We start from the raw sequence: 17,743 nt of genomic DNA on the forward strand, positions 1-17,743 counted from the left end.
GGCTATGGGGGGTATGGGGGGTATGGGGGGGCATGGGGGGGCATGGGGGGGCATGGGGGGTATGGGGGGGCATGGGGGGCATGGGGGGTATGGGGGGGCATGGGGGGCGTGGGGGGGCATGGGGGGCATGGGGGGCATGGGGGGGCGTGGGGGGCATGGGGGGCATGGGGGGTCTTGGGGGGCACAAGGGGTCATGGGGGGCATGGGGGGTATGGGGGGGCATGGGGGTCATGGGGGGGCATGGGGGGTATGGGGGGGCATGGGGGGGCATGGGGGTCATGGGGGGGCAAGGGGGGTATGGGGGGCATGGGGGGTATGGGGGGTCATGGGGGTCATGGGGGTCATTGGGGGTCATTGGGGGCACGAGGAGTCATGGGGGTCATGGGGGGTCATGGGAGTCATGGGGGGTCTTGAGGGGTCATGGGGGTCATGGGGGTCATGGGGGGTCATGGGGTGTGTCATGGGGGGTCATGGGGGTCATGGGGGGTCATTGGTGGTCATGGGGGTCATGGGGTGTCATGGGGGGCCTTGGAGGTCATGGGGGTCATGGGGGTCATTGGGGGGCACGAGGGGTCATGGGGGTCTTGGGGGTCATGGGGGGTCTTGGGGGTCTTTGGGGGCACGAGGGGTCATGGGGGGTCATGTCATGGGGGTCATTGGGGGTCATGGGAGGTCTTGGGAGGTCATGGGAGTTATGGGGGGTCATGGGGGTCATGGGGGGTATATGGGTTGGGGGGTCGTGGGGGGGGTCGTGGGGGGGGTCATGGGGGGTCTTGGGGGTCATGGGAGGTCACGGGGGGGTCACGGGGGGTCCTGGGGGGTCAGGAGAGGGCATGGGGGTCCTGGGGGGGTCTTGGGGGAAATGGGGGGTCCCGGGGGGTCCCGGGGGGGCGGTCCCTGGGGGGGCGGTCCCTGGGGGGGGAGGGGGGCGGTCCCTGGGGGGGGGGAGGGGCAGCCGGGCAGTGGGTCCCGCAGCGCTGTTGCAGGAGCTGGAGGAGGAGTGGGGGGAGGGGGAGGGCCCCGTCCGCAGCTTCTTCCCGGAGAGCGCTCTCTGGAGGAGTGTCCCCACCAACGGCTCCGTCAGGTGACCCCCCGGGACCCCCCGGGACCCCCCCCGGGACCCCCCCGTGTGTCCCCCCCATGACCCCCCGTGACCCCCCGTGACCCCCCGTGTGTTCCTGTGACCCCCCCCCCCCGTGTCCCCCCGTGTGTCCCATGTGTCCCCCGGTGACCCCCCATGACCCCCCCGTGTCCCCCCCGTGTGTCCCTGTGACCCCCCCGTGACACCCCCGTGACCCCATGTGACCCCCCATGACCCCCCCGTGACCCCTGTGACCCCCCGTGTGTCCCATGTGTCCCTGTGACCCCCTGTGACCCCCATGACCCCCCCTGTGACCCCCCGTGTCCCCCCTGTGACCCCCCTCTGACCCCCCCATGACCCCCCATGTCCCCCCCGTGTCCCCCCCGTGACCCCCCTGTGACCTCCCCGTGACCCCCCGTGTCCCCCTGTGACCCCCCCGTGTCCCCCTGTGACCCCCCCCATGACCCCCGTGAGCCCTCGTGACCCCCTGTGACCCCCCGTGTCCCCCCGTGACCCCCTGTGTCCCCCTGTGACCCCCCCATGACCCCCCCCGTGACCCCCCGTGTGTCCCATGTGTCCCTGTGACCCCCTGTGACCCCCTGTGACCCCCCTATGACCCCCCCCGTGTCCCCCCCGTGTCCCCTCTGTGACCCCCCTGTGACCCCCCCTATGACCCCCCCGTGACCCCCCCGTGACCCCCTGTGACCCCCATGTGTCCCATGTGTCCCTGTGACCCCCTGTGACCCCCCCATGACCCCCCATGACCCCCCGTGACCCCCCCGTGACCCCCCGTGACCCCCCGTGTCCCCCCCATGACGCCCCCTGTGACACCTCCGTGACCCCATGTGACCCCCCGTGACCCCCCGTGTGTCCCCGTGTCCCCCCATGACCCCCATGACCCCCGTGACCCCCTGTGACCCCCCATGTTTCCCTGTGACCCCCCTGTGTCCCCCCCTGTGTCCCCCCCGTGACCTCCTGTGACGCCCTGTGTCCCCCCCATGACCCCCCCGTGTGTCCCTGTGACCCCTCTGTGACCCCCCTGTGACCCCCCTGTGACCCCCCCGTGACCCCCTGTGACCCCCCCGTGACCCCCCGTGACCCCCCGTGACCCCCCCATGACCCCCGTGACCCCCCGTGACCCCCCATGTCCCCCCCATGACCCCCCTGTGACAGCTCTGTGACCCCCTGTGACCCCCCATGTGTCCCTGTGACCCCCGTGACCCTCTGTGAACCCCCGTGACCCCCCCATGACCCCCCGTGTCCCCCGTGACCCCCCGTGTGTCCCCGTGTGTCCCCGTGTGTCCCCGTGACCCCCCCTGCGACCCCCCTGTGACCCCCTGTGACCCCCCGTGACCCCCCATGACCCCCCGTGACCCCCCGTGTGTCCCCAATGTCCCCATGTCCCCCTGTGTGTCCCCCTGTGTCCCCCCATGTCCCCATGTCCCCACGTCCCCGTGACCCCCTGTGACCCCCCATGCCCCCCCCGTGTGTCCCCATGACCCACTGTGACCCCCCGTGTCCCCCCGTGACCCCCCGTGTGTCCCCGATGTCCCCATGTCCCCCTGTGTGTCCCCCTGTGTCCCCCCATGTCCCCACGTCCCCGTGACCCCCTGTGACCCCCCGTGACCCCCCGTGACCCCCCGTGACCCCCCATGACCCCCCCTGTGTCCCCCCATGTCCCCACGTCCCCGTGACCCCCTGTGACCCCCCGTGTCCCCCCATGACCCCCTGTGTGTCCCCGATGTCCCCATGTCCCCACGTCCCCGTGACCCCCCGTGACCCCCCTGTGACCCCCGTGACCCCCATGACCCCCCGTGTGTCCCCGATGTCCCCATGTCCCCCTGTGTGTCCCCCTGTGTCTCCCCATGTCCCCACGTCCCCGTGACCCCCTGTGACCCCCCATGACCCCCCCGTGTCCCCCCCTGTGACCCCACATGACCCCCCGTGACCCCCCGTGTGTCCCCGATGTCCCCATGTCCCCCTGTGTGCCCCTCCCTGTGTCCCTCTGTGTCCCCCCCCGTCCCCATATATCCCCATATATCCCCATATGTCCCCCCCCCACCCCCCCAACCCCCCCCACACCCCCCTGTCCCCCTGTCCCCCTGTCCCCCGTCCCCATGTCCCCCTGTGTGCCCCCCCCTGTGTCCCTCTGTGTGTCCCCCCCGTCCCCCCATGTCCCCATATATCCCCATATATCCCCATATGTCCCCCCCCCACCCCACACACACCCCCCCCCACCCCCACCCCCCCCCACACCCCCCCCACCCCCCTGTCCCCCCGCCCCCAGGGTGACGTTCCTCCTTCCCGACTCCATCACCACATGGGAGGTTCGGGCCATCGCCGTCGTCCCCGGCCACGGTCAGTGTCACCTCCCTGTCCCCTCCCCCCACTGTCCCCATCTCCCGCCCCTCCCCCCCACCCCTCTCACCCTACGGGGACACGGCCACCCCCCCCCCCTCCCCCGCAGCCCCCGTGCTGTCCCCAGGCACCAGTGGCCCCCGGGGTGATGCCACCACCCCATGTCAGCGGGGTGTCCCCAAGGGGCGCTGTCCCCATGTCCCCAGTGTCACCCCCATGTCCCCCCATGTCCCCACGTCCCCCCATGTCCCCATGTCCCCAATGTCACCCCCACGTCCCCCCATGTCCCCAATGTCCCCCCATGTCCCCCATGTCCCCCCATGTCCCCATGCCCCCCCCATGTCCCCCATGTCCCCCCACGTCCCCCCATGTCCCCCCATGTCCCCAATGTCACCCCACATCCCCCCATGTCCCCCCATGTCCCCCCATGTCCCCAATGTCCCCCCCATGTCCCCCCATGTCCCCATGTCCCCAATGTCACCCCACATCCCCCCATGTCCCCCCATGTCCCCCCATGTCCCCAATGTCACCCCCATGTCCCCCCATGTCCCCAATGTCCCCAATGTCACCCCCATGTCCCCCATGTCCCCACATCCCCCCACATCCCCCCATGTCCCCAATCTCCCCCCCATGTCCCCATGTCCCCCCACATCCCCCCATGTCCCCCCATGTCCCCATGTCCCCATGTCCCCAATGTCACCCCCACGTCCCCCCATGTCCCCCCATGTCCCCATGTCCCCAATGTCACCCCACGTCCCCCCATGTCCCCAATGTCACCCCCATGTCCCCACGTCCCCCCCACATCCCCATGTCCCCCTATGTCCCCACATCCCCCCATGTCCCCCCGTGTCCCCAATGTCACCCCCACGTCCCCCCATGTCCCCCCCATTTCCCCACGTCCCCACATCCCCCCACGTCCCCCCATGTCCCCATGTCCCCAATGTCACCCCCACGTCCCCCCATGTCCCCAATGTCACCCCCATGTCCCCACATCCCCCCACGTCCCCACGTCCCCCCCACGGTGCCGCGGCGCTCTCAGGGCTGTGTGTGGCGGAGCCGCAGAGGGTGACGGTGACTCAGGAGCTCTATGTGGGGCTGCAGCTGCCCCCCAGCACCCGCCCCCACGAGCAGCTGCAGCTGCTGCCCCACATCCACAACCGGCTGCCCCACAGCGTCAATGTGAGTCCCCTGCCCCATAGCCACCACTGCCCCATAGCCACCCCCTGCCCCATAGACACCCCCTGCCCCATGACCACCTCCAGCCCCATAGCCACCACTGCCCCATAGCCACCCCCTGCCCCATAGCCACCCCCTGCCCCATAGACACCTCCTGTGCCCCATGACCACCTCCAGCCCCATAGCCACCACTGCCCCATAGCCACCCCCTGCCCCATAGACACCTCCTGTGCCCCATGACCACCTCCAGCCCCATAGCCACCACTGCCCCATAGCCACCCCCTGCCCCATAGACACCCCCTGCCCCATAGACACCGCCGGATCCCACAGGTTCCTCTGTATGACCCATAGATACCTCTTACGCCCCATAGATGCCGCCTGCCCCATAGATACCCCCTGTGCCCCATAGCCACCTCCAGCCCCATAGCCACCCCCTGCCCCATAGCCACCACACCCCTGAACCGTAGATGCCCCCTGTGCCCCATAGCCAACCCCTGCCCCATAACCACCTCCAGCCCCATAGCCACCCTGTGTGCCCCATAGCGGCCTCCTGTGCCCCATGACTACCCCCTGCCCCATAGCCACCCTGTGTGCCCCATAGCCACCTCCTGTGCCCCATAACCACCTCCAGCCCCATAGCCACCCTGTGTGCCCCATAGCCACCTCCTGTGCCCCATAACCACCTCCAGCCCCATAGCCACCCTGTGTGCCCCATAGCCACCCCTGCCCCATACCCACCTCCTTTGCCCCATAGCCACCTCCTGTGCCCCATAACCACCTCCAGCCCCATAGCCACCCTGTGTGCCCCATAGCCACCCCTGCCCCATACCCACCTCCTTTGCCCCATAGCCACCTCCTGTGCCCCATAACCACCTCCAGCCCCATAGCCACCCTGTATGCCCCATAGCCACCCCTGCCCCATACCCACCTCCTGTGCCCCATAACCACCCCCCGCCCCATAGCCACCCTGTGTGCCCCATAGCCACCCCTGCCCCATAGCCACCTCCTGTGCCCCATAACCACCCCCCGCCCCATAGCCACCCTGTGTGCCCCATAGCCACCCCTGCCCCATAGCCACCTCCTGTGCCCCATAACCACCTCCAGCCCCATAGCCCCCACCCCACCCCCCGGCCCCTGGCTGACGCAGCGGTGGCGCAGGTGACGGTGAGGGTGGCGGTGGCCGAGGGCGTCTGCGCGGGGTTGGGGGGCGCCCCCCAGCGCCTGGTGGTGCCCCCCGGGGGGGCGGTGGCGCTGCCCCTCACCCTGGTGGCTCTGCGCCCCGGGGACGTCCCCGTCACCGTCACCGCCCGGGGGGGCTGGGGGCTGGGAGACAGCCTCACCCGCGTCCTCCACGTGGAGGTGAGACCCACTTTCGGGGGTGTCCCCCCCCCCACACCCCCCACCCCACCCCACCCCACATATGGGGGTCGCCCCATGGCCACCCCAGTGACGCCCCTTCCCACAGCCCGAGGGGGAACTGCACCTGGAGGAGACCAGTTACGTCCTGGACACCGACGGTGGGTCTTGGTGGGAGGGGGGACCCACAGGTATGTGGGGCGGACCCCCAAGTGTGGGGCGGACCCCCAGGTCCGTGCGGGGGCGCTGAGAACCCGTCCCCGCAGGAGAAGGGGGTCGGACCTTGGAGATCCCCGGGGACGTCCCGGCCGGGGTTGTCCCCGGTGGGGAGTTCAGCGTCAGCATCCGCGTCACCGGTGGGTGACATCGGGGGGGGACGGGGGGGGGACACACGTGACGGGGGGGGGGACACGGTGGGGAGGTGGGGACGGGGCCACGGGGATGGGGCGTGGGGGGACGGGGGGGGTGGGGACGTGGTGGGACGTGGTGGGACGTGGTGGGACGTGGTGGGACGTGGGGGGACATGGGAGTGTGGTGGGACGTGGTGGGACGTGGTGGGACGTGGTGGGATGTGGTGGGACATGGTGGGATGTGGTGGGATGTGGTGGGATGTGGTGGGACGTGGGGATGGGGACATGGAACGTGGTGGGACGTGGTGGGACGTGGTGGGACGTGGTGGGACATAGGGATGGGCATTGAGACGTGGGGACATGGTGGGACAGGGAGGACATGGGGAGGTGACATGGTGGGACGTGGTGGGACACGGTGGGACACAGTGGGGACATGGGGATGAGGACGTGGGAGTGTAGTGGGGACATGGTGGGACGTGGTGGGATGTGGTGGGACGTGGTGGGATGTGGTGGAACATGGTGGGACGTGGTGGGACGTGGTGGGACGTGGTGGGACGTGGTGGGATGTGGTGGGACATGGTGGGACGTGGTGGGACATGGTGGGACGTGGGGATGGGGACATGGGAGTGTGGTGGGACGTGGTGGGACATGGTGGGACGTGGTGGGACGTGGTGGGATGTGGTGGGACGTGGTGGGACGTGGGGATGGGGACATGGAACGTGGTGGGTCATGGTGGGACATGGTGGGACGTGGGGATGGGGACATGGGAGTGTGGTGGGACGTGGTGGGACGTGGTGGGACGTGGTGGGATGTGGTGGGACGTGGGGATGGGGACATGGGAGTGTGGTGGGACATGGTGGGACGTGGTGGGACATAGGGATGGGCATTGAGACGTGGGGACATGGTGGGACAGGGAGGACATGGGGAGGTGACATGGTGGGACGTGGTGGGACACGGTGGGACACAGTGGGGACATGGGGATGAGGACGTGGGAGTGTAGTGGGGACATGGTGGGACGTGGTGGGACGTGGTGGGACGTGGTGGGACATGGTGGGATGTGGTGGTGGGACGTGGTGGGACGTGGTGGGATGTGGTGGTGGGACGTGGTGGGACGTGGTGGGATGTGGTGGGACATGGTGGGACGTGGTGGGATGTGGTGGTGGGACGTGGTGGGACGTGGTGGGATGTGGTGGGACATGGTGGGACGTGGTGGGATGTGGTGGGAGATGGTGGGACGTGGTAAGACGTGGTGGGATGTGGTGGGATGTGGTGGGACGTGGTGGGACGTGGTGGGATGTGGTGGGACGTGGTGGGACGTGGTGGGATGTGGTGGGACGTGGTGGGATGTGGTGGGACGTGGGGATGGGGACATGGGAGTGTGGTGGGACGTGGTGGGACGTGGTGGGAGATGGTGGGATGTGGTGGGACATGGTGGGACGTGGTGGGACGTGGTGGGAGATGGTGGGACGTGGTGGGACGTGGTGGGACGTGGTGGGACGTGGTGGGAGATGGTGGGACGTGGTAAGACGTGGTGGGATGTGGTGGGACGTGGTGGGACGTGGTGGGATGTGGTGGGACGTGGTGGGATGTGGTGGGACGTGGGGATGGGGACATGGGAGTGTGGTGGGACGTGGTGGGACGTGGTGGGAGATGGTGGGATGTGGTGGGACATGGTGGGACGTGGTGGGACGTGGTGGGAGATGGTGGGACGTGGTGGGACGTGGTGGGACATGGTGGGACGTGGTGGGAGATGGTGGGACGTAGTGGGACGTGGGGATGGGGACATGGGAGTGTGGTGGGACGTGGTGGGACGTGGTGGGACGTGGTGGGAGATGGTGGGACGTGGTGGGACGTGGTGGGACGTGGTGGGACGTGGTGGGAGATGGTGGGACGTGGTGGGACGTGGTGGGAGATGGTGGGACGTAGTGGGACGTGGGGATGGGGACATGGGAGTGTGGTGGGACATGGTGGGGACATGGGGGGGGGGGGGGGAGAGGGGACGTGGGGAGGGGGCGGTGGGGACATCCGGTGTCCCGCACTGACCTGTCCCTTTCTCTGTCCCTGTCCCCGCGTGTGACACCATCTGTGTCCCCGTGTCCCCGTGTGTCCCCATGTCCCCATGTCCCCACGTCTGTCCCCACGTCCCCATGTCCCCACGTCCCCACGTCTGTCCCCACGTCCCCGTGCCTGTCCCCATGTCTGTCCCCATGTCCCCATGTCCTCGTGTCTGTCCCCACGTCTGTCCCCATGTCCCCACGTCTGTCCCCACGTCCCCATGTCCCCATGTCCCTATGTCCCCACATCCCCATGTCTGTCCCCATGTCCCCATGTCTGTCCCCACATCCCCATGTCCCTGTGCCTGTCCCCACGTCTGTCCCCACGTCCTCATGTCCCCGTGTCTGTCCCCACGTCCCCATGTCCCCATGTCCTTCCCCACATCCCCATGTCCCCACGTCTGTCCCCACGTCCCCACGTCTGTCCCCATGTCCCCACATGTGTCCCCACGTCCCCGTGCCTGTCCCCATGTCTGTCCCCATGTCCCCACGTCTGTCCCCACGTCCCCGTGCCTGTCCCCATGTCTGTCCCCATGTCCCCATGTCCCCGTGTCTGTCCCCACGTCCCCACGTCCCCGTGCCTGTCCCCATGCCCCACATGTGTCCCCACGTGTGTCCCCACGTCTGTCCCCACGTCCGTCCCCACGTCCCCACGTCCCCGTGCCTGTCCCCATGCCCCACATGTGTCCCCACGTCTGTCCCCACGTCCCCATGTCCCCATGTCTGTCCCCATGTCCCCATGTCTGTCCCCATGTCCCCACGTCCCCACGTCTGTCCCCACGTCTCCATGTCTGTCCCCACATCCCCATGTCCCCACGTCCGTCCCCATGTCCCCACGTCCCCGTGCCTGTCCCCATGCCCCACATGTGTCCCCACGTCTGTCCCCACGTCCGTCCCCCCGGGTCCCCAGGCCGGGTGGGGGGCTGGGCGCTGCGGGGGGCGCTGGGGAGGGGGCGGAGGCTGCTGCGGTCCCCGTGGGGCTGTGGGGAGCAGGCGCTGATGGCCGTGGCCCCCCGCGCCGCCGCCCTGCGCTACCTGGACCAGAGCGCCGCTTGGGGGGCGCTGCCCCCCGACTCCCGCCCCCGCGGCCTGCGGGGCCTCCAGAGGGGTACGGGGGGCTGCGGGGGGGGTGGGGGGGATGGGGGCCACGGGGGGCCATGGGGGGTACGGGGGCTATGGGGGGGATGGGGGGGATGGGGGGCTATGGAGGGCCATGGGGGGCCATGGGGGGCTATGGGGGGGCTATGGGGGGCTATGGGGGGGCTATGGGGGGGCATGGGGAGCTATAGGGGGGCTATCGGGAGCTATGGGGGGCTATGAGGGCTATGGGGGGGCTATGGGGGCTATGGAGGTCAATGGGGGCTATGGGGGTCTATGGGGGCTATGGGGGGCTATGGGGGGGCTATAGGGGCTATGGGGGCTATGGGGGCTATGGGGGGGCTATAGGGGCTATGGGGGCTATGGGGGGGCTATGGGGGCTATGGGGGGGCATGGGGGGCTATAGGGGGGCTATGGGGGGCTATGGGGGGGCTATGGGGGTCAATGGGGGGGCTATGGGGGCTATGGGTCTATGGGGGCTATGGGGGGCTATGGGGGTCAATGGGGGGGATATGGGGGCTATGGGGGGGCTATGGGGGCTATGGGGGGCATGGGGGCCTATAGGGGGGCTATGGGGGCTATGGGGGCTATGGGGGGGTTATGGGGGGGCTATGGGGGCTATGTGGGCTATGGGGGCTATGGGGGGCTATGGGGGGGCTATGGGGGCTATTGGGGTTATGGGGGCTATGGGGGGGCTATAGGGGCTATGGGGGGCTATGGGGGGGGCTACGGGTGCTATGGGGGCTATGGGGGGCTATGGGGGCTATGGGGGGGCTATGGGGGCTATGGGGGCTATTGGGGCTACGGGGGCTATGGAGGTCAATGGGGGCTATGGGGATCTATGGGGGCTATGGGGGCTATGGGGGGGCTATGGGGGGCTATGGGGGCTATGGGGGGCTATGGGGGGGCTATGGGGGTCAATGGGGGGGATATGGGGGGTATGGGGGGCTATGGGGGCCTATGGGGGCTATGGGGCTATGGGGGGGCATGGGGAGCTATAGGGGGGCTATCGGGAGCTATGGGGGCTATGAGGGCTATGGGGGGGCTATGGGGGGGGCTATGGGGGCTATGGAGGTCAATGGGGGCTATGGGGGGCTATGGGGGCTATGGGGGGCTATGGGGGTCTATGGGGGCTATGGAGGTCAATGGGGGCTATGGGGGGCTATGGGGGCTATGGGGGGCTATGGGGGTCTATGGGGGCTATGGGGGCTATGGGGGGGCTATGGGGATCTATGGGGGCTATGGGGGCTATGGGGGGGCTATGGGGGTCAATGGGGGGGATATGGGGGGTATGGGGGGCTATGGGGGCCTATGGGGGCTATGGGGCTATGGGGGGGCATGGGGAGCTATAGGGGGGCTATCGGGAGCTATGGGGGCTATGAGGGCTATGGGGGGGCTATGGGGGGGGCTATGGGGGCTATGGAGGTCAATGGGGGCTATGGGGGGCTATGGGGGCTATGGGGGGCTATGGGGGTCTATGGGGGCTATGGAGGTCAATGGGGGCTATGGGGGGCTATGGGGGCTATGGGGGGCTATGGGGGTCTATGGGGGCTATGGGGGGCTATGGGGGCTATGGAGGTCAATGGGGGCTATGGGGGGGCTATCGGGGGCTATGGGGGCTATAGGGGGGCTATGGGGGGCTATGGAGGTCAAAGGGGGCTATGGGGGTCTATGGAGGCTATGGGGGGGGCTATGGGGGCTATGGGGGCTATGGGGGGGCTATAGGGGCTACGGGGGCTATGGGGGCTATGGGGGCTATAGGGGGGCTATGGGGGCTATGGTGGCTATGGGGGGGCTATAGGGGCTATGGGGGGGCTATGGGGGCTATGGGGGGGCTATGGGGGCTATGGGGGGCTATGGGGGGGCTATGGGGGCTATGGGGGGGGCTATGGGGGCTATGGGGGCTATGGGGGGGCTATGGGTGCTATGGGGGCTATGGGGGCTATGGGGGGGCTATGGGGTCTATGGGGGCTATGGGGGGGCTATGGGGGCTATGGGGGGCTATGGGGGCTATGGGGGGGCTATGGGGGCTATGGGGGCTATGGGGGCTATGGGGGCTATGGGGGCTATGGGGGCTATGGGGGGGCATAGGGCACCAGTGCCGCCGCTGTCCCCATCGCCCCCTCTGTCCCCGCAGGACTGGAGCGGGTGCAGAGCTTCCGCAAGAGCGACGGGTCCTACAGCGCCTGGAGGGAGCGGGGCAGCAGCACCTGGTGGGGGGGGGGGGGGGGGGATGGGGGGGGGGGGGGGATGTGGGGGGGTTGGGGGGGATGGGGGGACAGGGGGGGATGTGGGGACTTGGGGGTACATGGAGGGGCGTGTGGGGATGTGGGGGGGTGTGGGGGGGGATGGGGGGACATGGGGGGATGTGGGGACGTGGGGACATGGGGGGACATGGGGGGATGTGGGGGGACATGGGGGGACATATGGGGACATATGGGGACACGGGGGACATGGGGACACAGGGGGATGTGGGGGGACATATGGGGACATATGGGGACATGGGGGACATGGGGACACGGGGGGACATGGGGGGACATATGGGGACATATGGGGACATGGGGGACATGGGGACATGGGGGGACATGGGGGGATGTGGGGGGACATGGGGGGACATATGGGGACATGGGGGGACATGGGGACACAGGGGGACATGGGGGGACATATGGGGACATGGGGACACAGGGGGACATGGGGGGACATATGGGGACATATGGGGACATGGGGGACATGGGGACATGGGGGGACATGGGGGGACATGGGGGGATGTGGGGACATGGGGGGACGTGGGGGGACGTGGGGGGACGTAGGGGGACGTGGGGGGATGTGGGGGGATGTGGGGACATGGGGGGACATGGGGGGACATGAGGGGACGTGGGGAGACATTGGGGGGACATGGGGGGATATGGGGGGACTTGGGGACATGGGGGGGACTTGGGGAGTACATGGGGACATGGGGGGACGTGGGGACATGGGGATGTAGAGCGATATGGGGGGACGTGGGGGGACATGGGGGGACACGTGGGGACACGCGGGGACACGTGGGGGGACGCGGGGCGCGGTGGCAGTGGGCTGTCCCCGCAGGCTGACGGCACTGGTGCTGCGGGTGTTGGCTGTGGCCCGTCCCTACCTGCCGGTGGCCGCAGGTGGCCCCGGGGAGTCCCTGCGGTGGCTTCTGGGACAGCAGCGTCCGGACGGCGCCTTCCTGGAGAGGGAACCCGTCATACACCGGGAGATGCAGGTGGGGACACGGGGACGGGCCACCGCCAGGGCCACCGCCAGGGCCACCTCCCGGTCACCTGCAGGGCCATCTCCATGGCCACCTTCAGGGCTATCTCCATGGCCACCTCCAGGGCCACCTCCAGGGCCATCTCCATGGCCACCTTCAGGGCCACCTCCAGGGCCATCTCCATGGTTACCTCCAGAGCCATCTCCGTGGCCACCTCTAGGGCCACCTCCAGGGCCACCTCCAGAGCCACCTCCAGAGCCACCTCCCAGTCACCTCCAGGGCCATCTCCATGGTTACCTCCAGAGCCATCTCCGTGGCCACCTCCAGGGCCACCTCCAGGGCCATCTCCATGGTTACCTCCAGAGCCATCTCCGTGGCCACCTCCAGGGCCACCTCCAGGGCCATCTCCATGGTTACCTCCAGAGCCATCTCCGTGGCCACCTCCAGGGCCACCTCCAGGGCCACCTCCAGAGCCACCTCCAGAGCCACCTCCCAGTCACCTCCAGGGCCATCTCCATGGTTACCTCCAGGGCCACCTCCAGGGCCACCTCCAAAGCCACCTCCCAGTCACCTCCAGAGCCACCCTCAGGGTCACCTCCAGAGCCATCTCCGTGGCCACCTCCAGGGCCACCTCCAGGGTCACCTCCAGAGTCACCTCCAGGGCCACCTCCCTGGGCCACCTCCAGAGCCACCTCCTGGTCACCTCCAGACCCACCTCCAAAGCCACCTCCATGGCCACCTCCCTGGGCCACCTCCAGGGTCACCTCCGTGGCCACCTCCAGAGCCACCTCCATGGCCACCTCCAGGGCCACCTCCAGAGCCACCTTCAGGGTCACCTCCAGAGTCACCTCCCAGTCACCTCCAGGGCCATCTCCATGGTTACCTCCAGAGCCATCTCCGTGGCCACCTCCAGGGCCACCTCCAGGGACACCTCCAGAGCCACCTCCAGAGCCACCTCCAAAGCCACCTCCAGGGCCACCTCCCAGTCACCTCCAGGGCCACCTCCAGGGCCACCTCCAGGGGCACCTCCTGGTCACCTCCAGAGCCACCCCCAGGGCCACCTCCAGAGCCACCTCCAAAGCCACCTTCAGGGCCACCTCCCAGTCACCTCCAGGGCCACCTCCAGGGCCACCTCCCAGTCACCTCCAGGGCCACCTCCAGGGCCACCTCCAAAGCCACCTTCAGGGCCACCTCCCAGTCACCTCCAGAGCCATCTCCATGGCCACCTCCAGGGTCAAGTCCCCGGGTCACGTCCTGGGGCCACCTTCTTGTGTCACCTCCCTGGGTCACCTCCTCGGGTTATCTTCCAGGGCCACCTCCTCGGGCCACCTGCCCACGTCACCTCCCCATCCTATGTCACCGCGCAACGTCCCCATGCAGCGTCCCCAAACCACATCCCTCTGCAGTGTCCCCACGCAATGGCTCTGGGCCACCTCCCCGTGTCCCCTCCCCGGGCCACCTCCCGCTCAACGTCCCGGTGACGGTTGCCCGTGCCACGTCCCTGGGCCACCTCCCCGTGTCGTGTCCCCGTGCCGTGTCCCCACGCCATGTCCCCTCTGCCACCCCCCACGAGGCCGTGTCACCCCGCTGTGTCACCCGCTGTCTTCCCCCCTTTGTCACACCCTCCCGGGTGGCCCCGTGTCCCCAGGGCAGCGTGGCAGACCCCGGGCCCGAGGCCACCGTGTCCCTGACGGCCTTTGTGGTGGTGGCCCTGCAGGGGGCACGTGTCCTCCTGCCACCGGACAGTCCCCACCACCCCCGACTGGTGCGTCCCCCCCCTGTCCCCGTGTCCCCTCCCCGTGTCCTCAGGGTCACCCGTCCCCTCCTGTTTGTGTCCCCTCTGGTGTCCCCCTGTGGCACCACACATCCCCACCGCTGTCCCCATGTCCCCACGTCCCCCCACGTCCCCCCATGTCCCCCCACGTCCCCCCACGTCCCCCCACGTCCCCATGTCACCCCCACGTCCCCCCACGTCCCCCCACGTCCCCATGTCACCCCCACGTCCCCCCACGTCCCCCCCTGTCCTCATGTCCCCCATGTCCCTCCATGTCCCCATGTCCCCAATGTCACCCCCACATCCCCCCACATCCCCCCATGTCCCCCACGTCCCCCCATGTCCCCCCATGTCCCCACGTCCCCCCACACCCCCCCATGTCCCCACATCCCCCCATGTCCCCTCTGTCCCCCCACGTCCCCCCATGTCCCCCCATGTCCTCACGTCCCCCCACGTCCCCCCACGTCCCCCCATGTCCCCACGTCCCCCCACGTCCCCCCACGTCCCCCCATGTCCCCATGTCCCCCCACATCCCCCCACACCCCCCCATGTCCCCAATGTCCCCCCACGCCCCCCCATGTCCCCAATGTCCCCCCATGCCCCCCCATGTCCCCTCTGTCCCCCCACATCCCCCCACGTGTCCCCACGTCCCCCCACATCCCCCCATGTCCCCACGTCCCCCCATGCCCCCCCACATCCCCCCATGTCCCCACGTCCCCCCATGCCCCCCCACATCCCCCCATGTCCCCACGTCCCCCCACGTCCCCCCACGTCCCCCCACGTCCCCCCATGTCCCCACGTCCCCCCCGCCCCCCCATGTCCCCAATGTCCCCCCTCCCTCTGCCGCAGGATGAGGCTCTCTCTCAGGCCGCCACCTTCCTGCGCGGCCACCTGGAGACCTTGGGGACATTCGGGACAGCCATCACCACCTACGCGCTGGCACTGGTGGACACCGGCCCCCCCGGCCCCTCCCCCGCCCTGGACCGTCTGCGCCGCCTCTCCCAGTCCGCCCAGGGTGAGCCCCTCCCCCCCCCCGGTGTCACCCCCGCGTCACCCCCGTGTCACCCCGGTGGCAGCCAGGCGCCCACGTCCCCTCGGGGGGGGGGGGGGGGGACACCCGGGGTCACACTGGGGTCACACTGGGGTCACATGGGGGTCCCTCCGGGGTCACACTGGGGTCACACTGGTGTCCCATGGGGGTCTCACTGGGGTCCCACTGGTGTCACACTGGGGTCACACAGGGGTCACACGGGGGTCACACAGGGGTCACACAGGGGTCACACTGGGGTCACACAGGGGTCACACTGGTGTCACACGGGGGTCACATGGGGGTCCCTCTGGGGTCCCTCTGGGGTCCCACTGGGGTCCCTCCAGGGTCACACTGGTGTCACATGGGGGTCCCACGGGGGTCCCACGGGGGTCCCATGGGGGTCCCACTGGTGTCACACTGGGGTCACACTGGTGTCCCAGGGGGGTCACACTGGTGTCACACTGGGGTCACACAGGGGTCACACGGGGGTCACACTGGGGTCACACTGGGGTCACACAGGGGTCACACTGGTGTCACACGGGGGTCCCATTGGGGTCACACTGGTGTCACACGGGGGTCACACGGGGGTCCCACTGGTGTCACACGGGGGTCCCATGGGGGTCACACTGGTGTCCCACGGGGGTCCTACTGGTGTCACACTGGTGTCCCATGGGGGTCACACTGGTGTCACACTGGGGTCACACAGGGGTCCCTCTGGGGTCACATTGGTGTCACACAGGGGTCCTTCTGGGGTCACACCGGGGTCCCACGGGGGTCCCTCTGGGGTCACACTGGGGTCACACTGGTGTCACACTGGGGTCACACAGGGGTCACACAGGGGTCACACGGGGGTCACATTGGGGTCCCTCCAGGGTCACACTGGTGTCACACGGGGGTCAGACGGGGGTCACACTGGGGTCACATGGGGGTCCCTCTGGGGTCTCACTGGGGTCCCTCCGGGGTCACATTGGTGTCACATGGGGGTCACACGGGGGTCACACGGGGGTCCCATGGGGTTCCCACTGAGGTCCCTCCAGGGTCACACTGGTGTCCCACGGGGGTCCCACTGGTGTCCCACGGGGGTCCCTCTGGTGTCACACTGGTGTCCCACGGGGGTCCCGCAGACACCGGGGTCGCCGGCTGGGCCTCGCTGGCCGTTGCCCCCGGAGCCCCTGGGTGGCCCTGACCCTCGCGGTGGGGGGGGGGTGTTGGGGGGGGGCAGGTGGCCGGGCGCAGTTCTGGCCGGCGGGTGGCCCGGCGGCCACGGTGGAGGCCACGGCCTACGGACTGCTGGCGCTGCTGCAGCACCGCGATGGCGCCGGCGCCGGCCGGGCCGCCCGATGGCTGCGGGCCCAGGGCAACTACGGCGGCGGCTTCCGCTCCACCCAGGTGCCCCCCCCCACATCCCCCCCCCTCCCCCCCAACCCCCCCTCCTCTGGGGATCGGGGGGGATTGGGTCTCCATCTCTGGGTGCCCCTGGGGGGGGGGTGTGTGTTATGGGGTGGGGGGTCATCTCCATCCTGGGTGGCCCTTGGGGGGGGGGGTCATGGGGGGGGGGGTCATCTCCATCCCTGGGTGGCCCTTGGGGGGGGGGGTCACGGGGTGGGGGGGTCATGGGTGGGGGGTCCCAGAGATGTGGGTGCCCCTGGGGGGGGTCATCTCCATCCCTGGGTGGCCCTGGGGGGGGGGGGGCGTCATGGGGTGGGGGGTCCCGGACACATGGGTGCCCCTAGGGGGGTGGGGGTGGGGGTCGTGGGGTGGGGGGGTCACCTCCATCCCTGGGTGGCCCTGGGGGGGGGGGGGTCATGGGGGGGGGGGGGTCCTGGACATGTGGGTGCCCCTGGGGTGGGGTGGTCATGGGGTGGGGGGTCATCTCCATCCCTGGGTGGCCCTGGGGCGGGGTGGGGGGGTCACGGGGTGGGGGGGGTCATGGGGTGGGGGGTCCCAGAGATGTGGGTGCCCCTGGGGGGGGGTCACCTCCATCCCTGGGTGGCCCTGGGGGGAGGGGGGGTCATGGGGGGGGGGTCCTGGACATGTGGGTGCCCCTGGGGTGGGGTGGTCATGGGGTGGGGGGGTCATCTCCATCCCTGGGTGGTCCTGGGGCGGGGTGGGGGGGTCACGGGGTGGGGGGGGTCATGGGGTGGGGGGTCCAGAGATGTGGGTGCCCTGGGGGGGTCATCTCCATCCCTGGGTGGCCCTGGTGGGGGGGGCATCATGGGGTGGGGGGTCCCGGACAC

At 69.4% G+C, this 17,743-nt stretch overlaps 2 protein-coding genes across 2 annotated transcripts; both read left to right on the plus strand.

The window, feature by feature from the left end:
- Positions 1–986: 986 nt before the first annotated feature.
- Positions 987–16,895, plus strand: LOC309685285 (complement C4-B-like; the record flags this gene model as incomplete). The annotated part of the gene is made up of 12 exons (XM_082501073.1): positions 987–1,084; positions 3,369–3,439; positions 4,479–4,618; positions 5,774–5,974; positions 6,081–6,132; positions 6,238–6,327; positions 9,286–9,483; positions 11,611–11,686; positions 12,558–12,714; positions 14,351–14,467; positions 15,326–15,491; positions 16,729–16,895. Coding segments are annotated over 12 exons (1,533 nt in total), but the record flags the coding sequence as incomplete, so codon positions are not given.
- LOC309685284 (uncharacterized protein) lies at positions 11,037–11,264 on the plus strand (the record flags this gene model as incomplete). Its single annotated transcript, XM_082501072.1, is given in 4 exon segments — positions 11,037–11,123; positions 11,125–11,142; positions 11,194–11,232; positions 11,235–11,264. Coding segments are annotated over 4 exon segments (174 nt in total), but the record flags the coding sequence as incomplete, so codon positions are not given.
- Positions 16,896–17,743: the final 848 nt, after the last annotated feature.

Source organism: Vanellus vanellus (genome assembly GCF_965231255.1).
Source record: "Vanellus vanellus genome assembly, contig: HAP1_SCAFFOLD_2130, whole genome shotgun sequence".
Lineage (NCBI taxonomy): Eukaryota > Metazoa > Chordata > Aves > Charadriiformes > Charadriidae > Vanellus > Vanellus vanellus.